General features: G+C 47.0%; 4 protein-coding genes and 2 long non-coding RNA genes across 6 annotated transcripts in view; 4 read left to right on the top strand and 2 right to left on the bottom strand.

Annotated features, from left to right (window-relative positions):
• Positions 1–1177: 1177 nt before the first annotated feature.
• GDF9 (growth differentiation factor 9) lies at positions 1178–4102 on the top strand. Its single transcript, XM_074552139.1, has 2 exons — positions 1178–1812; positions 2862–4102. Exons 1-2 carry the CDS (start codon positions 1398–1400, stop codon positions 3776–3778), a joined length of 1332 nt encoding a protein of 443 aa, XP_074408240.1. The 5' UTR covers positions 1178–1397; the 3' UTR covers positions 3779–4102.
• Positions 4103–6564: 2462 nt separating this feature from the next.
• Positions 6565–7547, top strand: UQCRQ (ubiquinol-cytochrome c reductase complex III subunit VII). The gene is made up of 2 exons (XM_005493059.2): positions 6565–6829; positions 7293–7547. The coding sequence occupies exons 1-2, from the start codon at positions 6676–6678 to the stop codon at positions 7385–7387; spliced, it is 249 nt and encodes an 82-aa protein (XP_005493116.1). The 5' UTR covers positions 6565–6675; the 3' UTR covers positions 7388–7547.
• LOC113460025 (uncharacterized) lies at positions 6652–14872 on the bottom strand. The gene is made up of 3 exons (XR_012582804.1): positions 13910–14872; positions 9990–12423; positions 6652–7807 (listed from the first exon to the last, which is right to left on the bottom strand). It is a non-coding gene; the product is annotated as an uncharacterized LOC113460025 (long non-coding RNA).
• On the top strand, positions 11665–13594 carry LEAP2 (liver enriched antimicrobial peptide 2). Its single transcript, XM_005493060.3, has 3 exons — positions 11665–11799; positions 12209–12360; positions 13257–13594. Exons 1-3 carry the CDS (start codon positions 11743–11745, stop codon positions 13291–13293), a joined length of 246 nt encoding a protein of 81 aa, XP_005493117.1. The 5' UTR covers positions 11665–11742; the 3' UTR covers positions 13294–13594.
• Positions 14873–15082: 210 nt separating the features above from the next.
• On the top strand, positions 15083–15323 carry LOC141730951 (uncharacterized). The gene is made up of 2 exons (XR_012582805.1): positions 15083–15220; positions 15283–15323. It is a non-coding gene; the product is annotated as an uncharacterized LOC141730951 (long non-coding RNA).
• A 1426-nt stretch (positions 15324–16749) lies between these two features.
• Positions 16750–26964, bottom strand: part of AFF4 (ALF transcription elongation factor 4) — a 44983-nt gene continuing 34768 nt past the window's right edge. The window contains exons 14-22 of the mRNA XM_074552256.1: positions 25287–25524; positions 24254–24351; positions 23674–23737; positions 23400–23536; positions 22941–23012; positions 22245–22338; positions 21518–21561; positions 20561–20781; positions 16750–19540 (exon numbers count right to left, since the gene is read on the bottom strand). Coding sequence (XP_074408357.1) covers positions 19422–19540; positions 20561–20781; positions 21518–21561; positions 22245–22338; positions 22941–23012; positions 23400–23536; positions 23674–23737; positions 24254–24351; positions 25287–25524 — 1087 coding nt within the window. The 3' untranslated portion in view covers positions 16750–19421. The remainder of the gene's footprint in view (positions 19541–20560; positions 20782–21517; positions 21562–22244; positions 22339–22940; positions 23013–23399; positions 23537–23673; positions 23738–24253; positions 24352–25286; positions 25525–26964) is intronic.

The raw sequence follows: 26964 nt of genomic DNA, 5'->3' as shown, positions 1-26964 counted from the left end.
CCTGTAAGCAGCCTACAGAGAGTGATTGTCCCTCTCCAAAAGCCCCCATAAAAATGAGTCAAAACCCTGTTTAAACTTAGAGGATGCCCTTGAGACCATTAGCTCTGCTTAGGAGCTGCAGCCCTGACCCATTAAGATAAAAATAAATAGAGCTTATTTTGGGAAGACGGAAGTGGGAACCAGCCCAATCACCAGTGAGCCACTGCCAGCACTGAGCAGATGCTGTCTAAGGCTTGGGGTTATTGCTTTTTGTTCCATATACCTTCTACTAATAATTCAAAGTAAATTCAGTACGTTCTGTAATTCAGAGTAAACTCAGCAACCTTTTTGACTCACCACAATGGGCCCCTGCCTTGATACCAAGTAACAAGTGAGACAAGAAGGGATTTCTGAAAACACCTTGTATTTCCCAATCACAAAAAACCTCCAGTCCCCCTGCTCTGGAGTCTGCAGCACCAGACTTGCACCTTAACCACATCCAACAATAATGAAAAATAAACAAGACACCAACCAAATGAGAAATATTTCCTTACTCCTACTTCAAAGCCACAACTGAAACCCCATGGCAGAGATCCTGCAAGAGAGACCAGTATAAAAAAATTCTGAGAAAATAACTCAAATCTGGTGTACAGCAGGTGACCTAAAACCTCGCCTCAGGCAGCAAACAGGGCAGGTAACACCAGCAGACTCTCCCTTTTTCACAATTTTTGATTCTTCAGGGCTTTCTTTACTCTCCAGCTTGTAAACAAGAGTTTCCCAGGCAGGAAAATACACCAGGGAAGCTGAAAGAAATAGTAACAAGCTTGGCATAATCAGCTTTCCACTGCAGCACACCAAGGCAAGAGGGAGAACATCTGATATAACCCCTAAATTAAACTACCTGTAAGATGCCCTCAAAGCAGCCTCAAAGCTTATTCCTTAACAAAAACCACAACTTTATACCCAGTGAGCAGCTGGGGGCTGGATTGTTCAGCTCAGAGCTGGTAAAACTACTCCACCAGCATATGGAGAGGGGCCAAAGGCTAAAAGCAGTAATATTTAGCTTTATATATTCCTGCAAATAAACCAGGATTAATTAGAGCAGGCAGCACTAACGCCTCCCCAGCTCCCTCTGCGGGCTGGCACTCGCTCCCAGCCTGTAATTTCCCATGTGAAAAAGGTTAATTCAGAATTGGTATCTCTTTATAATAAGCTTCCAGGGCCAAGGCTTAGCCCAACTGCACTGAACCTGTGGTTTCAGGGACCAGCTGCAGATCTTTCTCTTTGTTTCCTAATCAGAAGGAAACCTCCCTCACATTCCACAGCTGCAACCCATATAAAGGGATTGGGTTCAGGCACTCCTGTTTTTCCTCGAATACTTGAGGGAAGGTGATTTTTCATCCGCAGCCCTCAAGAGCATGGAGAGCACTTGGAGGGTTTGCGTTTGTTTGTACTGCTGCTTGTCCTGGCTCTCTGCGGGCGCCCCGGGCTCGCCCCGCTCCCGGGGCCGGGGGGGCTCTGCAGTGCCCCGCGGGTTTTGGGGGGCTCCCGAGGCTGCTGCGGGGCCGCAGCTGCCCCGAGGGGCGGCCCCAGCCCCGGCCCTCCTGCCCCCGCTGCTCAAGGTGCTGCGCGACCGCGGCCCCCGCGGCTGGCACGGCGAGGCGCCGCGGCTGCAGCCGGACTCGCGGGCCCTGCGGTACATGAAGAGGCTGTACCGGCTCTCTGCCACCAGGGACGGCGTGCCCCGGGCGCAGCGAGGCCGCCTCTACAACACGGTGCGGCTCTTGGCGCCGTGCTGGGACTGCGAGCGCAGCCCCGCGCACCCGGCCAGAGGTAGGTGGGCACTGCCGGGGAGGGCACGCGAGGTTTCTGTGTGTCCTGTGCCGGCAGCACCAGATTAAAATACCTCCTTCCTTCAGCGCTGCTGCTGTTTTAGTCCTGGAGGCTCTTCTCCTAAACTGGGGGAGTTTTTCATAGCCTACTTCTCCTTGAGTGGCATTGGGTACAGACTTTACAGGCTGGGAACACCACACAAGCGGTATGTACAAGACATGCTGATGTCTCAGGCTGACTCATCTCCTCATGAGTCAGAAAAAGCCACAAGCAGATCTCAGTGAAGTAAGAAAAGTGGCAAAAACTGTTGAGGCATAAGGGGCAGTACATTTCCTTCTACAGCCCACCTTGGCTTTGCTTTTTTCAAAGAACTACAGCACAGGTATGAGACTTGTACCAAACTGCCTGAACCCACTGCCAGAGACTCCTCTCCTTGCCCAGTGCATTTGCTAGAGAAGAATCATGACCAAACTCTGAAGGGAAGAGTAGAATTACTCATAAATCAGGCTCAGAACTGGGATGGCTGGGCACACTGTAACATGGTCCTTCAATGGCTTTCTTAAGAGTGGGCTGTTCACAACAACAGCGCCTAGAAATCGTTGGCTGTTAATCCTGCTGAGGTGACCTGAGTTCTCCTGGCTGGGGTTTTTCATAGAAAGACAGATAAACACAAGCATTATGCTGCAGCACAGGAACAGCCCTTTGAGGTGGAGTTCATGGTTTGTATCATCTGGAGTGTTTAGTTCCTGTTACCCCACACCAGCACTAAAGAGACAACAGCTGACTTCCCCCTGTGTTGGTTCTTTTAAAGAAATGAATCATAACAACTGTTAAAATCAGGGGCTTTCTTTGTTTTTTTAAAATTTCTTAATTTTTAACTTGTATGTCCCTGACCAAAGTAGAAATTTCACATAGTAAATGTAAGGAAGGGCATTGAAATTGTTTTCTTATGCTGCTGAATAATTTTTACTTATCCACTACAACAGTATTTATGTCTAGGTGGAAAAATAAGACACACTAACACTACAGGAATCTGTTTCCCTTCCCAGGAGATACTCACTCGGTGGATTTACTCTTCAGCTTGGATCGTGTTACTGCTCTGGAGCACTTACTCAAGTCTGTCTTGCTTTATTCCTTTGACACATCTGTTCCCATTTCCTCTTCCATTACCTGCATATGCCATTTATCCCTCAAGGAACATGATTTTTCCAGCCAAGTTTGTCCCAGCATTTCCCACTCTTTAGCTTTTAGCCTGCACTCTGACGTTAGGAAACGCAAATGGGTGGAGATGGATGTGACTTCTTTCCTGCGGCCTCTGATTGCTATGAGCAGGAGGAACGTGCACATGGCTCTGAACTTCACTTGTCTGACGGGTGACCCACAAGGGAGCACGAAGCTGGGAAAGGCTATGAATGTGACACTGGTTCCCCCTTCCCTCCTGCTCTATCTGAACGACACCAGCGAGCAAGCTCATCACCGGGGGAGCTCACTGGGGCACGGGAGGAAAAGCAGCAGCCCGCAGGTGGATGCTCCAAGGGGTGACCAAGGCAATCCCCAGGGTAAAAGGGCCTCTCGGCAGCGAAGGAACGAGAATCCCAAAGCGGCGCCAGCCTCCTCGCCCCACAACCTGAAGCAGTTCGCGTTCCCTCCGCACGAGTGCGAGCTGCACAACTTCCGCCTGAGCTTCAGCCAGCTGCGCTGGGACCGCTGGATCATCGCCCCGCACCGCTACAGCCCGCAGTTCTGCCGCGGGGACTGCCCCCGCGCCCTGGGCCAGCGCTACGGCTCCCCGGTGCACACCATGGTGCAGACCCTCATCTACGAGCGCCTGGACCCCGCCGTGCCGCGGCCCTCGTGCGTGCCCGCCGCCTACAGCCCGCTCAGCGTGCTCACCATCGAGCCCGACGGCTCCATCGCCTACAAGGAGTACGAGGACATGATCGCCACCAAGTGCACCTGCCGCTAGCGGCTCTGCTTGGGCAGGGTGTGCGCTCCAAATACACCTTTTAGTTTTGCATTCTCAAGGTGCTGTAGCTACGAGCACTGGAACTCCAGGAGCTGGGATTTAGCACCGAGTTAGCACAAGGGGGTTCACATCAGAGCACTGGTTTTTGTACTCACTCAGCCTCTCTAGAATGTGCAGTTAAATGTAAATAGTGTCTTTTTATCGGGAGAATTTTGCATTTAAAATGGGGGAAAGGTTTCAACTATTAAATGTCTATTTTTAAGCTGCTTTATTACAGATTTAAAAAAAAGAGAGAGAAATAAATGGCTGTCACACATACCCTGACATGCAGTGCCTGCTACTCTGCCTCTACAGAAACCTTGTGTGTGGCATCTCCAGCAATGACTAGCAAGGGGAGAAAGTCTTTAATGTCAGAATTATTTCTTCAGTTTTTCATTCTCTTCCCCTACCACATTCCAGCTCTTCCAAGCAGGGTGACAAAACCCTTCCTCACAGTTCTACAAAGATTAAAAGGTTGTTTTCTTGCTTTTCTTCTGTTGCGCTCTGGGCTTTCTCAGCTAAAAGAAGGGTGAGAATTTAAGGGCAGTTGTGGGTAATTTGTGGACACTTTAGGCACTATTTTGGTAACAACTGGCATCAGGTGAGGCTTCCTTTATTCAAGAATAAGGAGCAGCTGTCCATGGGGTGAGAGCAGAACATTGTCTGCTGGAGGCACATTGCCACTAGCTTCTTAAATAGGAAGAATTGTTTAAAAAGCCTAATCCCCCAAAATGGCTTCTAAAATCCTTAAATGTGTTGGTGTAAATGCTGTTCAATGGGTTTAATATTTTGAAATGTGGGGCTGCAGCTTTGTTTCCTCTCACAATGAAACTGTCGGTAACAAGTGCCTCAACTCTAGATGCTTTCACACCAAATTTTTACTGTAATTGATTTATTATGATTTATTTTCTCCTCCTGGACTTGGGGCTCATACACAAAACGTCTCAGCTTTAGTGGGCATTTTTCTTGTTTGTTTGCTAATTAAAGGCTGTGGAGCAGCACTATCTTGTAAAACTTGTTCAGAACATTCTTTAACATTGACTTGCTAATGGATTAATAAACAAATGGTGTAACTTTCTGCACTCAGCCACCCAACCAGCCCCTACCTGAGATCCTGAGCTTTTCCAGAGGCTGGGAATTCAGCCTGGCAGGGCAGGGACTGCTGAGTGGTGTCACTCTGGTTCACCTGGTCACTGAACCCACAGATGGAGCAGTGGCTGGAGAGCTCCTGGAGCACAAATCTGCTCTAAAAGTGAACATCCCGCTCCAGGTTTCGGTCTCTGACTGCTAAAATCAAAGTGATTGACACCAAAAGCTCAAAACAGAACCCTGGTATCACATAAAATCATCCTGGTGCCAGCACTGTGGGCAGCTGGGTCAGTTTGGATTGTATAATTTCTGTTCTTCCCTTCAAACTCTGGGAATTTGGCTTTGCTCACCTGCCAGAAAAGAAAATAAATGGAATTGTTTCCTGAGACAACTCCTTCTAATTATGGTGAAAAGTCTAATGTAGCCCAATAATCCTAATATATTCTAATATTCCATTAATGGATGTCTTTAATATAGTATAACAATTCTAATAATAATATATTAAATGTGTAATGTATTGTAATAATACCAATATCTAATATATTCTAATAATAATTCCAACAATGTTGATGATGTTTAACATATTCTAATAAATCGAATATAGTGTCATATTAGTTTAAATAATGGCAAATATGTCTAATAGAGCATATTGATCCAAATAAAGTTGAAAATGTCTAATGCAGTCTAATAATTCTACTATCATTCAAATCATGGTGAAAATGTCTAATATTCTAACCTTTCTCATCTAGTCTAATAATAAATCCAATAATGTTAAATATGCCTAACAATTCTAGTATCTTCTAATAGTTTCAATTATGTGGAAGATGATTAATTATAGTAATCCTAAAAATTATCTGTTAATGTGGAAGCTGATATAATAATTCTAATATATTCTAATTATAATTGCAATAACGTTGAAGATCTCTAATATATTCTAATAGTAATTTAAATAAGTTTGATGTTGAATATACTATATAATTCGAATAATATGGAATAGGTCTAATATAGTCTAATAATTATAAACTCTATTAATAATTCCAGTAATAGTGAAGATATCTAATATAGTCTAATAGTAATTTCAGTTATGTGATAGATGTCTCATACATTCTAATAATAATTCCAATATTGTTTATGATGCTCATTGCGGGGCAGGATATTTAACCTTTAAAAGCCTTTTCCAGAGCAAACTCTTCCAGAATTCCATGATTTTCTGCTTCAGACACTTCCGCTGTTCATTGGAACTCCACAATCGCCACAGAAAAGTGGGTTTTTCCTCAGACCGTTATTTATTTTCATTTGGAGCTCCCCCATCGCCACACAAAAGTAGATTTTTCCTAGACCATTATTTATTTTCCATCGGAGCTCCACAATCGCCACACAATAGTGGGTTTTTCTTCAGACCATTATTTATTTTCCATCGGACTCCACAATCGCCACACAAATGTTGGTTTATTTCTCCGTTATTTATTTTTGGCGGTTTTCCGCTCTGAGGCACCGCCCCCCCCCCGCCCCTCACGGCGCAGGTGCCTCGCGTGACCCCCTCCCCCTTCCCCTCAGAGCAGGGCCCGTTTATTGAGCACACCATTTATTACAAACCGCCCGTTAAAAACACACTTTAGTGTAACTGTGATTTATCACACACGTATTTCACCGCCTCTACCGTTTGGTACAAACGGAAAGCGCCGCTCGCGGTGCCCCGGAAGGCCTCGCCGAGGCAGTTCCGGGACGGGCGGCGGCCATTGCGCTGTGACCGAGGGGACACCGCGGCCATGGGGAAGCACTTCGGGAACCTGGCGCGGGTGCGCCATGTCATCTCCTACAGCCTGTCGCCCTTCGAGCAGCAAGCCTTCCCCAACGCCCTGTCCCACGGCGTCCCCAACGTGGCCCGCCGCTTCGCCTCCCAGGTGTTGAAGGTGGTGCCCCGTGAGTACAGGGGGGGATTCCCTGTTTTTTGTACCTCCTTCGTGGTGTAAATTTGGGGAGGGGGAAGCACTGGGGCAGGGTGGGGGTTGTGGGATGTTGTTGTGTCGCAGGAGGTAGGTGCTGTGCGCCGTGCAGTGTCCCCTCACTGCGGTGTCCCCATATTGTGAATATTTCATTCTCCCAGTGTCCCCGTGTGGTTAAATCCCCTTCTCCCAGTGTGCTCGTGTGGTGAAATCCCCTTATTCCAATGTCCCCTCACTACAGTGTCCTTTCTAGGTGTCCCGTCACTGCATCGTATGCCACTTTATTGGGAATTTCCCCTTACTGCAGTGTCCTCTCACTACATTATTCCCTTAGAGCAGCGTTCCATCGTTTCACTGTCCCTTTATGGAGAGTGTCCCTTTCTAGCAGTGTCCCCTCTTTGTGGTGTCCCCTGACTGTGCCTGTCTTCTGTCCCTGGCAGCCCTGGCCCTCGGTTACCTGATTTATTCCTGGGGGACGCAGGAGTTCGAGCGGCTCAAGAGGAAGAACCCGGCTGACTACGAGTGCGACCGCTGAGCAGGAGCAGTGCCCGGTGCCCACGAGCAGTGCCCGGTGCCCACGAGCAGTGCCCACGTGGCTCCGGAGCTCCCCGGGACCTGCTGTGCTTGTTCCCATGGCCGGAGGGGATTAACAGGGAGATAAGCCTTGGCTAATAAACTGTAACTTTGCCCCATGACTCTGTGTGAAATCCGTGTCTTGAGCTGTTTGAGGTGAGGAGCATCAAATCCCTTGTCTGGTTCTCTCTGTACAGGCAGATAATCAGGCTGAAGTTCCATGTGCTCGGATGTTTTATCTTAGAGCACTTCCAGCCTTCGTAATTCCTGTTTCTTTGAAATATTCCTCAGTATAAAGTGCAACGAGGGCTGGTTTGAAATTGTTCCTTGTCCCGTTTATTTTTCCCATCGCTGGCCACTGCTTTTCCTCCAGCCTTGAGATCTGTGAAAAACAAACACCCCCTGGTTTGGTATTGATTAAAGCTGGAGGGGCTGGCTGGTGGCTTGGGATTTGGGATGGACCCTGACCTCTGGCTGGAGGCTCGCTCTTCATGGGAGCCCCAGGCAGAAGGTGAACAGGTACAGGCTGCACCGGGAGAGGTTTCATCTCTGTGTAACAAAGGAATTTTTTCCAGTGAGAACAATCCGTCCCTGGAACAGCCTGGCGGTTTCAGGAGGTGACTGGACGGGGTGCCAGGTAACCTCCTCTGGGCTCCCTTCCCACACATCCTGCACCAGCTGATCTGCCAAGGTCCCTTCCAACCTGGGCTGTTCTCTGATCCTATGATTCTAATTACCTAGTTATGCTAATGTTAATTGGGTAATTAACTACACTCTGATATCTGATCAGTGGTAACAGGCTGCATCAGAACCTTCTTGAAAACTGCCAGGAGAAGCAAGACTGCTAAATGCCTGAAGATGATTTAAAATCAGCTGCTGGTAATAAAGTTGACACAGGCAGTGTCAACTTCATTCACCTGTGTCTCTGAGTGTAGAAACACCTTCACTGTTGGAAGCTCAGTACACCTGGCTGGTTCCTTTATCCTAATTTTTTCCTCCCAATGTTCCAGTGACTGCCTCCAGCTCCCACCCCATGCAGAGCAACACGTTGGTGTTCCTGCTGTGCTATTCCTGGAGCTGTCCTGAGAGTTTATCTTATCTGCAGGGCAGGAGTGACGTTTCCCTGTGTGCTCAGGGCTGGGCTGTCAGGAAGACAATGATGCTCTCACTTCAGGAAGCTGGGGCCATGCAATTTTTATAGCTCAGCGCTGGAGTATTTTGGGGACCAGAGCACGTGAGACCCAGCTCAGCCTCTTTCCTCCAAGCACAGCCTGAGGCTGGCATAAGTAGCAATAAAATCAATCAACCAGTGCTCCCAAGCTGTCCCAAAAATATTCTGTGCTTAACTGCGTTTTGGGTCACTGGTATTTTCTAGGCAGCTTAAGCAAGTGAGGAGCAACAAACTGGCTGCTGTGGCTGTGAACTGGCAGAGATGTGTAGAGGCAGATTTATCCCAGAAGAGACCTCAGAGCCCATCCAATGCCACTCCTGCCGTGGGCAGGGACACCTTCCACTATCCCAGGCTGCTCCAAGCCCTGTCCAGCCTGGCCTTGGACACTTGCAGGGATCCAGGGGCAACCACAGCTGCTCTGGAAAATGTGTGTCAGGGCCTCCCAGGGAACAATTCCCAATGTCCCATCTAACCCTGGCAGTCTGTCACTGTGTGCCTGTATAAAATCCCTCTCCCTGAGCTGTTTCATTCAGAACGTGTGTCCTGCTCACGGTGCCTCTGAGAGCCACAGAGGGGTGGCCTCGGTGCCGGCCCTGTGCAGCTCTGTCACCGTGTGCTGTCCCAGCACTGCCAGGGCTCTCACGAGGTCCCTGCTCCTGCTCACAGACGGCTGAACCGTGCCTGGCCCAGGGGCCAGACTAACACAAACACAGGGACAGAGGGGCAGCGGCACCGCGGCCACGCACCGGCCCAGCAGGGTCAGCACCGAGGGACAGGGTCAGCACCGAGCTGCTGCACAGCAGCCTGCTGCTCCCCTGCCATCCTGTGACCCTGCCCTGCCATCCTGTGACCCTGCCCACCCACCCCAAACCTTTCCAGCCATGCCAACCCTGCCCTGCCATCCTGTGACCCTGCTCACCCACCCCAAACCTTCCCAGCCATGCCAACCCTGCCCACCCATCCTAATCCTGCCCTGCCAACCTCCACCTCAGATGCAGACCCCATTCCCAGCTGGGATGGCTCCAGCCAGCCCTGTGGCAGTGGGAGTTCAACCCATGGGCGTTTCAGAATCTGAACAAGGGGCTTGAGAATTTTTCACTCATTTATTTCTGTTCTCCTCTGGGCAATTATTAGAAGTGGCAACAGAGCAACATTTTGTGTTTATTTTCTCACATCTCTACTGTGGGGTCTTACTGGCCTGTGGGAATTGAGGGCATGGAAAGGACCAGCTCAGTTAAACTTTTTTTCCCCAGTTTCTTGCTCAGAGCAGTTTGCTGCCTGACAGGGACAGTCTGATGCTATTAGTGACCCAGAGGGACAGACAACAATTCTGATTTATCATCACAAAGTACCAGCCTTCCCCAGCCAGAAAAGCTGAGAGACGATGACTTACAGAGGGCTCTTCTGCTATTCCAAATCCTGTTTCATGGAAGTAGTCAGGGCTCCTGCTCATGCTGCTTGTCCTCTGTTGTGTTCTGCACTAGTGCCTGATGGAAACAGCAGGAATTAGAACTCAAGTTACAGGAAAAGGAAGGACTCCATGGGAAAAACAACTGAGAAGTTCCCACTCAAATATAAAATAAACTTCTTAAGTTCAGCTACTTGTCTGACATGATTTACTGTCCCATTTCCTTCCCTTAAGATCCAAGAAGGTGAAATAATGAAAATTTTGCTTCCTCCTCCCAGAAAAGCAGAACAAGTAGGGCAGAGGAAGGTGTGTAAGAACCATCCTATGATGGGAATGATTGAATAGTGTTGTACACTGTGCTGGGAAGGTTTTTCTTTTCATCCCAGGGAAATTTGGGCTAAGGGGTAATCATCTGACATCGCAGCATTATCTTAATCCAAGTCACTTGCTCTCCACGCTGGCACTTGTGCCTTCATGTTAAGCAATCAGAGAAACAGAGCCTATGACATCCAGATCTGTATTTGCAATTTAGCTAAAACAGTTCATTATACATTTATTACTTTGTATTTACTTGAATTCAAACAGTGTGTTCCAAAACCTGCACACAGTGACACAGGTTGGAATTCTCTATCACTCTGCAATCTCATGTCTTGACCTGACAGAGGTGGGTGCCAGCAGAACCACAGCGTGGTTTGGGTTGGAAAGGCCCTTAGAGCTCCTGCAGTCCCCCCACCTTCACTAGCCCAGGTTGCTCCAAGCCCCATCCAACGAGATCCACAAGATCCCACAGGTGAGGAGCCACGAGACGCTGGGACAGGCACAAGTGTGTAGGCAGAGGGGAGAGGACACGAGAGGCACTAGCTGTGCTCACACCTCTCTCTGCTGCTGCAATCTCACCCCACAATGGAAAAACTGAATTTTCCTCTCAATGAGCCCCTCTACCCCCATGGGAGCTGCTGGCACTTCTGGAAGCCTGATGGTGAGTGACACAGCTGGGCAGAGATGGCTCATCCATGGAACCACAGGCTGCACATGGAGCTCCTCAGCTCCAGACCAGCCCTGAGCAGCCTCTTGCATTATTTACCTAGAGATGATTATCTTTCACACCTTGGGATTCCTGGGGGAAGAGCTCTGTGAGTTATCACACGTTTTCCCAAACCCAGCTGGAAAATGTTACACCTGCTTTTTGAGCACTGTGTGCCTGGAAATAAAGGTTAAGCAACTTCCTTATGGTTCTTTCATGTACCAAGAGCGAGAAACAAATCAAAAGCACAATTCTCTGCTCCAAATCAGCTTGGTAATACAACCCTTTCCCCTGGTTGGCTAACTCAGAGCTACAGAAGTTAAATTAGGCTTTTGATCTTGACCACAATAATTTGGGCCAGCCCCCCTTTGCTTACAAATAGACCATGGAGTTCTGGTAACATCTTAGGAGGGCTTTAAAAAAAGGAACAGCTGGCACAAGGGGTCAGCACAACTGACCAGACAAAGTACAAGTGGGAGGGGAGTAAATCATTAGCTCGAGACAGGCCTTGAACCAGATCACTGCAGCAGATGTAGACTTAGCAATTCCCTCTTGCTCCAAAGCGAACTTTGCTCCTGTAATATCTGGCAGCTGATGCAACGATAAGAGAATGAAGTCTATAAAAATGTAGCTGACAGTCTGGGAAGTCCTGACTGGAGCTCTTTGTGCCTCCTCTGCCCACGGCTGCTCCAAGTGACAGCTCCTGCTGGGAAGATGCACTGGTGGAAAGTGATGGCAGCCCTTCTGCTCTGCTCACTGCTGCTCAGCCAGGTAACCGAGACCATACTGAAATAAACTATTTAAAGGGCTAATTCAAAGGACAGGCAGTCCGTAAAAGCTGTTATGATTTGGATGGACAACTGGCAGGAGTTAAGATGTGACAGCAGGGCTTTTTACAGGATTCAGCATCATAAAAATGTAGCTACAGCCTAGTGAATACTGGGCTACTCTGAGCCATAGCTCAGCCAGCGATTCTGCCTTCACTCCCAAGAAGATGAAACCATCCCTAATTTTGGGTAGATATTTCTTTGGGGTCGGGCTGCAAGCCGTGCTTTGCCATCTGCAAAGCAGAGCGATTTCAAGTTAAGCCTCACTTAGAATGAAGACTGCTGAGCTCAGCAGCAGAGCAGGGAGCGCTGCAGCTGCCACGTGTGCTGACGGTCACCGTGCTGTGTTCCAGAGCCACGGCGTGTCCCTGTCCCCCAGGCAGCCCCAGCCCCAGCCCCGCAGCGCCCGGCAGCGGCGCATGACGCCCTTCTGGAGAGGAGTGTCCCTGAGACCCATCGGGGCCTCGTGCAGGGACAACAGCGAGTGCCTCACCATGCTCTGCAGGTAAGCTCTGCTGCGGCCAGCAACTCCCACCTGGGCTCCTCCCAACGCCATCCAGAGGTCGCTCTGTGCATGAAAAAAGATACCAGGAATGGGGATGGGGTAACAGCCTCAGACTCCTCAGTAAGCAGAACAAACAGAGCAGAGTCCAGGTCCCCGAGTGCCAGCCAGTCCTTTCACTGCAACCCCAAATAACCCGGCTGGGCAAAGAGAACAAAGGGCTCCAGACAGCTTTTGGGCAATTTATAGACATTCCCATTAATCCTTCCTTCTAAAGCATGTACTAATGAAAAGTGAAAAGCTCGTATTGATATTCTAAATTAATCACTTTATGGTGATTATATTTAAGCTCATAGTTTAAAATGCAACTACAATATCAAAAGCTATTTAGTTCTCATTAGGCATGAGCAAATTGTCCAACTACATGTAAATTGATTAGTTAAAATTATTACTTAATTACTTACTGAAAGGTGATTTTCTATGGCACCTGTTGCACAAATAATTTTCTACTATATGTAAACAGCAGTAACAGATAAGTATGTCCTATTATTAATGATTATATACTATATATAGTATAGTATATATAACATAGCACATAATAATATAGAGATAATATACTATTTGTATATCATATTATTAATTAATATTATTATAAATAAGCTTATTTTATATTATAAATTATAATGATAAGTAAGTAAATAGGACAGGGTGGGCTGCTATGCTATGTTTGGAATTCTGATGGAAAGCAAAGACCAAAAAATGAATTAAGACTGAATAATTGAGGGGAACACAGAGTGCCTGAACGCAGCACTGCGGGCACAGGGGCACACAGATGTACCTGGCACCCCTGGCAGGGCAGCCCCAGCCCTCAGTGCCTCACACCGATTTTTTTCCCCCAGGAAAAACCGCTGCCTCCTCTCCACGGCCTCGGCGTGAGCTGGCACCAAGCACAGCCTGCACTGTTACTGCTGACCATGCTCCATGCACTTGGGATGTATTTATTGACTGCTCAGGAGCTGCAAGAGCCTCAAGCAAGCAGAGTATTTGATATTTCTGTCACATGTGCTGATGAAAGGACTTTCAGGAGCTCGAGAGCATCTCCTCCCCAGCCACGCCTCTGGAGGCCTCTGGCCAAGCTCAATAAAAGGACTCTGCATCTCCTGCTCGTTTGGTTTTTTTGTAATGCTTCCTATTATTTATTTGAAGGTGTGAATTAAAATATATATTCAGCAAAGCAGTTTGGTTTTCCTTGTATCTTGAGCAAAGCGGATGGTGAGCACAGAGCTGGGGCTCAGTTCCAGTCAGACTTTGGATATTTATCCTTCCCCCTGGCAAGAGCTAAAGTAGATCAGAGCCCATCCCCTCCCAGTACGGCTCTTATCAGCCCTCTGATAAAGCCCTGTTGGAAAGAGGGAGCCAAACTGATAATACTGATAGCAATTCCAATATCCGAAATATATCCAGCAGTAAGTGGAATGGGAACTATTTACTTTTAATTAGTTCTAATCAAATTTACTTAAATACATGTCCTAGACTGACTTTTGCCACTGACCTTCTCTCCTGTCTTAAAATGAATTGATTAAAACGCTGTTTTGATGTGTTGGATGTCGACTTGGAGGCTGAAAGACAAAAAACAGTATCAGCAAGTCTGGACACACACACACTGGATGCTACTTTTCTGTTGTTTCACAGAGCAATAGGATTAATGAAAGAAAATACTGCTTAAAAATGCACTTCCAGGGAGGAGAAGGCCCCACAAAACAGATACAAGCACAGGGGGTTGGAAGTTTAATACAGAAAATCTATTTGATATTTATTAAACTTAGTTTCTCCAGTTACAGTTTTGCATTGTACAAAGCATTTTAATGACACAGTAGTTAAAAAGATCTTTACAAATTGAAATGTGATACCCTTTTCTCCAAATATTTTAATTGCCATAAATTTGTTTAAAAATACACATTAAACGCATGTTTCAGACACTAAACTTTCTATAATCTCAATACCACAAAATACATAGAATATACTATACAGATGTGGAAAAAATCTAGTTAGTATATAATACTTTGCTCACCATTAACAGCTTTATTACGTGAAATGCACATACTGACTTAGAAATCCTAATTTTGAGCCCCAAAGTACCCTTTGAAATTTCAAATGTATTGCAACAAATAAAATCACAGTTTGTTTCTATTTTTTCTGGTTTTGGTTGAAGACAGATGCCCAAATCTGTTGATAGAAAACAAAATGTAACACATGGACTTGTCATGTACAAAGCATAAAACAGAGACATCCCATTAGTTACTAATAGTACCTTTCTGTAGGATTAATCAGGGCTTCATTTATAAGTGACAGGTTAAAAGTTACCTCCCCTCCCCAGCCCTCCCCCAAAAGAAAAACCCCTTCTTCACCAAATAATAATTTCAAATAAGATAAAGGATTTTTAATAAATATATAAGCACTTTATCCTCCATATACAAAATTTTTTTAAAACAATTTAAAAGGGGGACCAGATACAAATGTCAGGAACTGTGCTTGGAAAGTCATGCCTGGTCCTTGGAGTAGAGTTTGGGATGTGGAATGCCAAGGCAGCGCCAGGAGCCGGTGCTGGGACAGGGCTGGGACTGGGGCTGCCCCAGAAGGGGCACACAGCCATCCATGGGAACTGAGCTCCCAGGAATGGAACCATGGCCACACTGAGCCCAGCTCACACAGCCATCCATGGGAACTGAGCTCCCAGGAATGGAACCATGGCCACACCAAGCCCAGCTCACACAGCCATCCACGGGAACTGAGCTCCCAGGAATGGAACCATGGCCACACCAAGCCCAGCTCACACAGCCATCCACGGGAACTGAGCTCCCAGGTGGAATGGAACCATGGCCACACCAAGCCCAGCTCACACAGCCATGGGAACTGAGCTCCCAGGAATGGAACCATGGCCACACCAAGCCCAGCTCACACAGCCATGGGAACTGAGCTCCCAGGTGGAATGGAAGCAGGGCAGGCACAGCCACACCAAGCCCAGCTCACACAGCCATGGGAACTGAGCTCCCAGGTGGAATGGAAGCAGGGCAGGCACAGCCACACCAAGCCCAGCTCCCTGCCACAGCAGCTGGAGCTGCTCCAGAGCAGCCGGGGCTGAGCCTGAGCTGCCTGGGGGAGCCCAGCCCCGGAGCCCTTCCCTCTGCAGGGGCACCAGAGCCCCAAAGCTCGGCCACAGCGGGACCCCAGTGCCCCTTCCCGCCCCTCCTGGAACAGCTCTGGACCTGGGTGAGTTGGTGAGCAAAGCTCTGGCTCCTCTCAGTCCCTCAGGACGCCCAGCACTGACCTCACTGCTCGGAACTGGGGTTTTCCAGAACACTGACACAGCACAGGGAGAAGTTTCAACCCTGACCCAAGGATTTGTCGCGAAGGTAAGAATTTGGAATTTGTTTACTCCCATTGTTTACTCCCCAATAGGTAATTCAAACTTGACTTGCTCAGGCCCTTGTGGATCTGCCTCAATGGAAACACTGCAGTGACGGCAAAGATCTGTTCAGAAAATGACATTAAATACAGCAAAGGTAGTTTCTCTCTCTCTCCAGCAGTTTGCCTTTTGGGCAAACTCTGTAATTCTCTGCCTACGGCTTTATTTTACTTGCCCCAGGCAAGTGCTACATCATTCCCATAAATTCTGACTCTGTGTGTTGGGGCCATTCATAAATACATTTCAGGGCATTTTTTGTTACCACAGCAATCAAGCCTCAGCAATCTAAAGGAATATACATTGCACTCCTGGATAATATGCAATATTTATCACCAATAAGATGGTGACTCAGCACTCAATAAATAATATATCAATATAGTCAGTTGCACCATAATCTAAAAACAAGTATAACATATAACTTTGGACAGACTGAGTCATATATATATACATATATATTAAAAGACACATACAATACAAATTGCATACTGCCATCGAAGCCAAGGAGAGCCATCCGTCTGCTCTGCTTTATGGCTGAGATTCAATCAAAACAAAACTCTTGGGCTGGTTTACTCTGGGGTCCTGAAGATTTGTTTGGAATTATAAATGGTTTGCACCTTTATCGCCTGGAACCTGCAAGTCTGAGAGCAAAGTCAAACAGCACAGATAGCTGAGCAAGCCTAGTCTGATTGAGCCATTTTTAAGATTCACCAACTGGGGCCATGATCAGCAAGGGAATTAAAATTACAGCATTGATATGTATTGATCCATATTCCCTGTCCAGGGAATCATTTGGGAAGCCAGGACTGGGGAGTCCCTCCTTAGTCCCTCCTGTGAGCTGCACTCCCCCTGTGCTGCTGGGAGCTGCCCAGGACAGGGACAGAGCCCTCCTGCTTTGGCACAGGGATGGAAGCCTAGGACTTAATTGCTTTTATTTTTTTTTTGGCTATAAAATCTGATCAAGTGCAGAACTTTCCTCTTGGAAACAAGGGTCAATCCCAAATTAAGATATGCTTTTGGAATTGCAAGGTTTGAACTGATCTGTTTGCAGCAGCCCCAGCTGCACAAGGCATTTCCTATCCATCCCCAAGGGCCTGCGGATGCCCTGCACGGACACAGCGCCTGGGACAGGCCACCATGGAGCCCCCCCTCCAGCTGGGACACTGCCAACCAGCTCAGGTCCACATTTTGACATGATGCTAAAAAAGCCTTCTGGTTGTTTGAAGCCGATTTCGAAGATCCACTGCTCTAGGGATAAGCGATGCGTTTTCGAGGGGCCGATTTCGCGTGACACCAAAAGGTATTTGTGGGACTCTAGTTAAGGAAAAAAAATTCCCCGAGATGCCACCATTCCTGCTGACAGCAATGGTGACTGTGCACAAAGGAGCAAGCCAAGAACAGCCACGCTGGCTAGTGCAGCACTACACACAAACCCACCCACGAATGCAACTTCTACCAAGGGATTTCTCAGCGTCAGAGGTGTGCGAGGCACTTCAGAGGAGGAAAGGAAACACAGCTGACAGTGTCCCATGCCCACGGCGGGGAGTTTGAGGGTACAGAGTTCTGTCTCCAACAGCAAAGACTAACAGAAAGGTGACCTTGCACAGTGATTCCATAAAAAGGATGCTCCGACAGACCTGAAGAGTCGAGCCAGGGAGAGCCCCAGGTCTGTTCCCCGTTTGTCAATCCGGACGTAGCAAAGCTTTTCTGGAAGTACAAAACACGCTGGGACGCAAAGGAAGCTCTACGAAGATGCAGCTACCTTGTAGTAGGTTACTAATTGCAAAACTTCTAAACTCTTAAAGCCCATAGGACATACTGCAGTACTAAGGAGCGTAGAATTCTATTCCTTCTCTCGAGGTTGCCGTGATTTTGGCACTTAACTACACCTACACAAAAAATTTAGTGCAATAATTTTCCTGAACATGCACGTTCATATCTGGTACAGAATAAAGGGTTCAATGGGAGAGAAAACAAAGCAGCATTCCACAATCTCACTCCAAAGGATTCAGAGTTGGACTCTGGGGAAGGAGACCACCACGATGAGTCAGTTTGTGTGACAGACACCGGGACTTTGAAAAAGGAAATGGAATTTTACCCAAGTACTGCAGAAGACCACTGCATACAGTATACCTGGTCCTGCTGTAAAACATCTTGTAAACAGTTCATAAAATCTTCATCTAAAAGTAAGGCATAAGGCACACCAGACATGTTGGGGGCACTAAGCAATACTGAAAGCAGTAGCATTTGAAACCTTTAACTCAGACAAGCACCTCACATGGAAAGGTACTTTGGTTTGCACTCGGAGAGAGGGGCCACCTGCAGCTGCAGCACCCCTCTGTGGCACCCAGCAGCCCCCTCGGGAGTGGACATGATGTGACATGAACGGGACCTTCATCAGCACGGGGTAAAGCCAAGTTTGCCATCCACCCTGCACAGAACAGTGCTTCCTGCAGGAGCAGCTCTGCTCCCAGCCCAGGCGCCTGCTGCACTGCCAGCCTGTAGTGTCCATCACCCAGCAGACCCTAAGAGGACAAAATGGACCTAGAGTTCTACTAAAGATTCCTGGTTTCTCAGTCAATGGAAAAGATGCAAATGACCGTTCTGGTAGGAACTGAGCTACTCTTGGGTTTGGAACCACAAAGTTCCCCAATTTCGTAACTGTCAAAAAGTGACAAGCACGGAAACAAAAGGTATTTGAAATGAAGAGATGCAAAAAAGCACGAGATTGTCCTTTTCCAAAGCCTTTCCTGTTTGCATCGCACCCATCAAACTGAAGGTCATTCCTACACCATTGCCTGGACGTTACATTAAATGCAAATTACTGTAATGTTTTGTGATTGTTATAGTGTTAATCGATGGCTTGAAGCTGCCTTGGAAACAATCCAAGGCAGATCCAGCTAAATATTTTTCCATATAAATTTCTTTATAATTCATTTAAATGAAGTATCTCAATACGTAGAAGAATATCTGGAACTTTTCTATTTAGTACAAATTCTGCAATAATAAATCTGTAGTTGCCATTTATTAGTCGACTCATAGGCATTAGGCATGAGAAGTATGGTGTCCCTACTCGTTAGAACCTATCAACCCTAGTTCCTTTTACAGGCTCTACCACCACAAGACATTACAGAGTAACAAAGCTCACAAAGTACTTAAATAAAGTGTCTAGGTTTAATTTCTAAGTACTCAAAAGGGGAAATTTAGGGAAGAAGAAATAGCTAAAACCAGCCCCAAAGGGGGCTTTTCAAAATTAAAATTAAAAAAAAAATTAAAATAAATAGGATTTAAACTGACTATTCATGTATTGTGACTGGAATCCCAATGATCTATCCATGACAGATCAGCGAAACTACAACTTTTACGTAGCAAATTTTCAAATATTTAAATAACTTAAACCGGGAATACTGGAGAAGTCCATGAACCAGCTGATTTGGGGTTAAACACAAAACACAAATGAGGATGGGAGACATGGGAAAGCATTCCTTGCTCTTAGTGTCAACTAAGCAATGTGTTATGGCAGTCTTCCTTATTGACATGACACAGTGTTGTGGAGAGGAATCAGAGGCAGCTGAAGAGGGGCAGGGCCGGGCCGGGCTCCTCACTTGGCGTCCAGGCGCAGCCAGTGCAGGCCCTGGCGCGTGTAACGCACCAGCTCCGTCATGATGCTCGTGTTAAACACCAGGGGCCCCATCACCTTGTCCAGTTCTGCAAAGAACTCTGCAACAGCACAAACACACGTTAAAGGAGCACACCGGGCTGTTGCGGTGTGTTGCAATGTCCTGTTTTACCTTCTCCCTTCCCCCTCGCCCCTCGCTGAGTGTGCCCTGTCAATCAGGCTAACATACCAGCAAGGCATCGTGTGATAGGTGACCCCAGTCCCTTGAGACCCTGCCCCTTCACCTGGTTGGTGGCTCACCTGTCCCCTCCCCTTCCCCTGCCCTGAGCTTAAAAGGTTAATGAGACCATGTGGCCTCTATTCTGTTGGAGGAATTGTCCCAGTGCAGACCTCTGCACCCATGGAATAAACATCTGGATATAACCCTCTAGCAGAATCCACTCCCTTTCTTCTCTTCACCATCGCCAGAAGCTCTCTCTCCTGAGGTAAACGGAGTCCTGACAAGCCTGGACTTGCGTCTGTGCCCCACTGCACTCTCCGCCAGCCAAGGTATCTCTGGGGTAAAACACCGCAGTGCTGCCTTTGGCCCAGCAGCGAGGGTCAGAACTGGCCCAGGCACCATCTAACTGGTTATATTGGGATTACCGGGCAACCACACCCAGCCCCAGGGCCCTGCAGCCATGGCTGGGGCGGAGAGAAAGGCAACGAGGAAAGGTCATTCCTAATCTGTGTCTTTATTCTTCTGCACAAGACTGCTTGGAAACAACCAAACCATTGCCAAACTTCTTGGTTTTCCCCTAAAACTTATATTTCTCTGGTTGAAAATAATTAAACTATGCCAAACTTCCTTTACTAAAGAATTTCAGAAAGGGAAATGCATCAAGATCGTCTTCCTACACTGAACGTTTCACAGGAAACACAGCAAAGATTTTTATGCCACAACTCCCAACACCATCCTGACAACCACAACACCCAGCCTGGGGTATCCCTGCACCCCAAGGTGTCACTTTCCCCCTGATTTTGCAGAGCTTCAGCACCCAGGGCTCCATCAACAGAATCCCAAAGCCTGGGAGTGTTCCAGCCCCCTCTGGAGGTTTCCAGCCCCCCGAGGCAGCCCTTACCTTTCTGCTCTCTCGAGAGCTGTTCTGCTTGTTCCCAGATTTCCGTGGCATAGAGGAAGTTGGAGGTGACCTGGACGTAGCTGGCAGCCATCTGGTGGATGCGCTGCGGGATCGTCACCGAGGACCCGCTCCCTGAAGGGTTGGCTGCCCCGGAAGAGTAATTTCCTGAATTCCCTGGAGACAGCTTTGGAGACACTGGAGATGGCATCCCAACAGGTTTGCTGCTCGCCCACAGGGCAAGATGGAAAGGCAGAAATGCACCAGCTTCAGACACACCACGCTCTGAGATGTCCCCTAAGATCCCTCTGCTCACACTCAAGGTGTGGGATGGGAAAACATTCCCTTGACACACCAAAAATCAGGACTTGCCCTTCAACAAATGGAAATCTCAAGCTGGGAACTGCTGAGGATCCTCCAGTAATTATTTATAGCTTACAAAACCTAATTACCAAATATCAGCATCTCAGAATTCAATAAAATCTTCAATTCACTGCTTAAATGAACCTTAAAAAAATTTACAGCTGCCTAGTAACTCCACTGCCAGAATACTGCATTGTATAACATTATTGCAGATAACACAATGGAAATCTGAAGTGGCCCCACCCTTAAATTCATGGAATAATTTATCAAAGGTTCATTATTGGGTTTAAAAGAGCAGAAGTAATTGCTAAACTATGGAACAGAGAATCCTGCAAGTGCTGGTAACCTCTGGCCTTGCAGCACTAACAAAGCTCTTGTTTGGGGGCAGAAGCATTAAATTAAACACCAAAACTCCCTGACAAACCCTGCAGAGCTGCAGCACCCCCCTCCACCATGACAATTACACAAAAAATGGATCAAAGCCCACACCCTTCAAATAACCACCCCAAAAGCTGCTCCCTGAGGCCCCTGGCACACAGGAAATGCAGAAAACCTCCTTTAAGTTGAGAAATTGAAGTAACAGCTTTTACCACTCACCTTCCCATACCAGGTGATGGTGCTTGGGAATTATTGTAGCAATTCTGTGTGGGGGAAAATACATATTTGACTTGATTTATAATTATACTTTCACTAGTTACATTTTATCTGCTTGTTTACTTGGGTTTTTTTAACCAAGTTTTTTTTCATAGTTGTACTTTGAAGTAATGTTCTCAATAATATCACAGTAAAGTGTCATTTAGGGAAATATCCTTTTTTACTGATAGCCAAGATACAAATTAAGGGGTTATTTTAGCAAAACAAACAAGCATTAGTTCATTGCCCCTTCTGGGAACATTTGAGATGTTTTCAGCCCTTTAACAGAAAGAATCTGTTATCACTGGCAGTGAACAATTAAAGATATCCCAAATCTGAGAGATTGGTTATGTGATGAGCCTGTTTCCTGTCAGCATTGAGAGCTGGAAGCTTCAGAATCAGCTGCACAGAAATTCGATAAATTCGTGGGTAATTTCTCTAAACCCAGGGAAACCAACCTTCTCCTTGAAGCCTACTACATGTATTAGAGAAGATCAAATTAACAGAGCTGTCATGCCAGGACCAGCAGGGTCATGGTTATTAAAGCTCTGCCCAGCTTTAATAAACCTTCAAGTCCAGTTCTAAACCGGTGCTCACATGCAGCAGTCTGAAATTGGATTTGGGAACTTGAAGTGATGTAGAGCTTCCACACCATTAGGTTTTAATGTTCAGAAAATACAGATGCAATTACCTTCAGATGTTCAGTCAGAGTTTTGGAGTATTTCAATGCACTTTCCTTTTTCAGTTTGAAAAGCCTCAGGTACAGCAGAGCTTGGCACCGAAGGCTGCCCAAAGACAGAACAAATCAGTCACAATTAAAGTCAGGTTTATCTCAGCTCAGTGAATTTCAAAAATCTAATAGCTGTGGTCATGATGTTCTCTCTGCCAACTCAGATCTCAAGTTGTAACTCAACCAGAAAACCCACAACCACCTTGAAATCCTGAAGGGAATCCAGAACTGGAACAGCTCCGTGTGCCTCGAGCTGGAACTGAACTCTCAGTGCTGCTGCTGGGCTTGGAGACCCCAGCCAGCCCAGGCAAGGGGTGCATTCACTGCTCCCTGTGCCAGGACCCCCTGACCCTGCCAGGGCCTGCTCCCCACCTTCTGCAGCCTCCCCCTCAGCCCCCAGGGCCAGCCCAGGTGTGATTTAGCCCTGGCTCAGAGCTCAGGAGGCACCTCCTGCTCTCACCCTGCAATGCTGCTGGCCCTTGCTGGCAGCACCCCCATTTACAGCCATCAGACACAGGTGAATGTTTGTGCACAGCCAAGTGGAAATCTCCTGTGTTTGGCACAGGAACACCCAAGAGCTCAGTGCAAAGCAGCATTTTGGGCAGGTTACAGATGTGAAATGCAGGAGGGCACTGCAGGGAGTCCCAGCACACTCACCAAAGCACTGCCAGCCTTTTGTCTGCAGCCGTGGCATCTGGGGCCAAGTAATTCTTCAGTTTCATAGTGTACCTGCAGAGAAAGGCAGCAAATTGGCCCCAGAACAAAACCCACCTTCAGTTATCATTCACAAAACACTCATGTTCTCATGAATTTCCAGTTTCAGCTGTCCCCACTGCTTTAGGAACATCTCTCAGCCCAGAATAAAGCATTGACTCAGCAGTAAGCAGAATAATTCTGCTCCTTATGGGTCACTCATTGTAGAGGGACTTGAAGCCTCAGCAGAAATCACCTCCCCCCACATTCCTGGAAATGCTTTAAACTCCAGCAACTGGAAGGAACTGGTCACTGCTCCAGTGTTACTGGGAATGACAACAGATCTCAAAAACTGGGGGCAAAACCTCTGATTCCCAGAGCACCCCCACCCAGCTGCCCCTGCAGGAGCCCTGCAAAGCTTACTTGATTAATTCCACAGTTTCTGAATACATAGGGAACGGGGACTTGGATTCCTGAGCATTTTTCTCCAATGCATTCCCACACTCAATGAAGGACACGACAGCATCCAGGTAGTACACGGCCTTCTCGAACCTGTCCGACTGCAAGGGAGGGAGAACACTCAGAGCAGAGCAGAGCAGAGCAGCCAGGGCCAGGAGTGCCAGCCCAGGGGCAGCAGCGTGGCACAGGCTGCAACCAGCCCCAGCACACACTGGGGGGACACTGCACATCCACTCACCAAAGCATCTGCATTGTGTTTCAGCTTCTTTGCTTCCTGCAAATAGTGATCAGCTGAGTACGTCCTGCAAGAGAGGGCATGGCCTGAGGCACTGGAGCCAAACATTGGCACTGCCTTTTGTAGCACAGCTCCTTAATGCTGCCACATCTCAGGGCTTTTTCTGCTCTAACTCAAGCTACACTGTGATAAAACTGTTTAAAGGAATCTGTTAATTTATTTAACTAAAAATTGTTAAAAGTAGTTTCAAGTTAATTCTGTGGTTTCAGGTAATTCCAACAGTATTTCAAGCAAGTTCTTAAGCAGAAAGTTATTTTACATTTGGTGCAAACATAATTTCATCTGTAAAGTGAATTTAAAGAAGTCCTTTCAGAGCAAGCTGACACCTGAATTGGCCCAACTGAAACCTCAAGTCTGCACAAGATGGTGAAATACTTGTTTTACTTTCTTTTCAAGGTATTTTTTTGACAAAGAGCTTGTGTGCACCATCTTCTGTGGAGCAGAATGCCAGCTCTGCTCCATGGGAGCTGCCTGTGCTTGAGATCCAGAGCCCCCAGAGGGAAAGGGAATTTTCTGTCCTTACCTATCATCAAAAACAAGCTTTGCTCTCCTCGACTTCACACTTTCCGTGGCCTGAGCAGAGGCAGGAGGGCAGCTGGAGGAATTGTTCAGGATCTTTTCCTGGAAGGGAAATCCATGCCATGATTACAAGAAGAGCATTTGCTGTAGAAATTCCCCCGTGGCTTCCCCATTCCCTCCAGCAGGACAGGCTGCAGGAGCTCTGGGAATAACTCAGCTCCCGTAACTCAGCCAAGGCTCTCCAGACACACCAGGGGCAGGAAATCCCTCCCTCCATCTCACCTGTCACTCTTTCTAAATCCTGCTTTTCTACTCTAACAGAGATGAGGAGGATTTGGAGGATTTCTACCAACAATACTCTCTCTGAATGCCTTTGCCTTGAAAAACTCACACAGGAGTAGTTACTCCTTTGAGGAAGACATGAGTAAGCACACCTGAGTATAAAACAGCAAACATATCACAAATTAACAGCTGGCTGGGGGGCATTTGTATTTTTTAATTCCATCACATCTATCTTCCCAACCTAAATCTCTTACAGACCATTTTCTGCACCATCTCCATAACCATGCTTTCTCCCCTCCAGCCATGGAGAGCTCTGTGAATTGCTGAGCTGGAGTTGCAATAATCTTTCTACAATGTCATAAAAAGAGAGCCAGAGCTTCCCATGGCAGCAGTGAGCCAGGGCTGAGCTCCTGCTGTCCTCTGAAACCAGGACAAGCTCTGTGTCTGCTCTGAGGAGACCAGAGCAGCCTCACAGCTCCCTTTCCAGCTTTCTAGGGATGTTCTCATCAACCACCTAAACAATGAACAAGCAGCACCAGATTCCTCTACTAGCACAGGAGTCTGGCAGGATAAGCATTCATATTCCATGATCTCTCCTCCAAGGTGCCTTCTCATTTATGGCCTTCCAAGGCACTGGGGCTCTATGACAGGAAAAAATGCACATCCCACACTAATGATGTTTAAACTGAACTGGAAGTGGTTGTTTAGATCAAACTAAACAAAAGCAGGAGGCAGCCTCAGAACCAGCCCTTTACCTTGGCTTCCTTGGCACTGCTGGACCCCTTCCCCTCTGTCTTCTTCTGCTTGGAGGAGGAGCTGCTCTTGCTGCCACTGCTGCTCTCCTTGCCTGGGTTGCTGCTGGATTTTAGGGATGAGGACTGACTGACTGTTCTCTTCCTGGAGCTGTGCTCCTGCTTGGAATCCTTCTGCAGGGCTGGGGCAGCAGGGGAGGGCAGCAAATCCTTCTCTTTAACAGCACTTGGCTTTGAAGACCTGGAAAAGAGGAACAAATTCAGGGTTTGGGTTTCGTCCTTAACAAACAAAACCAAAACAAACAAAAACAACCCAAAATAAACAACACACAAAAGACTGATTTTTACATCTCTAACTAAACACCTTTTTTCCCCCCAAGATTTTTACTGTCAGATCCAGCTTTGGAGAAAAGCAGAACACTCCTCTCAGTGAGTAGGTTTCTCCAAAGCCAGATTGAACTTGTTTTCACCATTTTATTTGTTCTGACCTGAAAGCACAAGCAAAGCCAGACAAGTCCTAACCATAAAACCCCACCCCTGCACCAGTTCTGTCCAAAACCCATCCCAAAGCCTCCCAAATTTCAGCAGTGGGAGCCAGTGCCAGCGCCAGGCTGTCTGTGCACACCAGGCAGCCAATGGCTCCAGGGAAAGATGCTGCAGATAAAGCTCTGGAAGCAGGCAATGGGAAACTTCCCCAGCACAGCCTTTCAGGACACTCTCACTTGGCTGCTGAGCCATGCTGCTGGCTATTCCTGCCCTCCCACCATTAATATTTTTACACATTATTTCTGGAAAAATCAAATTTCATTTGATTAAATGTCCTTTAGAGAACTGCACTGGCAGTCAGGCAAACTGCAGAAAAAATTCAAATATCAGGTAAAAATCAAAACTATCCATTCATTCTACAGCTGTTCCCTGACAAACAGTAAGACACTGTTTAATTCAGAAGGGGCAAACAAAAGTTGTAGCATCCAAACTGCTGCAGCTTCTCACACCTCTGTAATTTGGCAGCTGCTCACTGGGCAGGAATATTTTCCATGACACAATTATACCAGTTTTCATTGCCTGAACTGAAACAGAGGTTTCAAAATGCAGTGGAAAAAAGCTTAATCTCTCCTGTGGATTAATACTGACCAAGAAATCAACCAAATAAAGGCATAACAGGTGTCACAAAAAGCATGGGGAATCTAGAAATAACATTAAACAATGGGACTGGTCTCCTCATTCTGTATTACCTTGCTTTGGTATCACTCACACTTTTCTTGCACTAACAAACCAAGGAGATGGGAGGAAAATCCATGGATCCAAAGCTCAATGCCATCAGCTTCCCAAAGAAAGCCAGCTCAGGAGTTTATTCCCAGTTTAAAACAGAGAATTACCAGATGGGGTTAATTTCAAAGCACAGATTTTGATTCTAGACCAAACCCAAGCCCCACTGCGTATCAGAGAAAACCAGGAAGGAAATATTCTCTTCACAGGAGGGGTCACCTCATTTTGTTAAGGCACACAATTGTCCTTGGCCAATGCTTTTGGGGATGGAAATTCATTTCCACCAATTGCTTGTAGAAGCTCTGAAGTAAATTTGTTTGAAGGGTAAGAAAAAATGAAATTTCACCAATTATTTGAGGAAAACTTGGGGTGGGAGAGAGGAGAAGGGGGGAAGATGAGCACCATTCTCTCC

This window comes from Zonotrichia albicollis, chromosome 15 (genome assembly GCF_047830755.1).
Source record: "Zonotrichia albicollis isolate bZonAlb1 chromosome 15, bZonAlb1.hap1, whole genome shotgun sequence".
Taxonomy (NCBI): domain Eukaryota; kingdom Metazoa; phylum Chordata; class Aves; order Passeriformes; family Passerellidae; genus Zonotrichia; species Zonotrichia albicollis.
The sequence above is the reverse complement of the archived record's forward strand: the minus strand, read 5'-3'. Positions and strand labels throughout refer to the sequence as shown.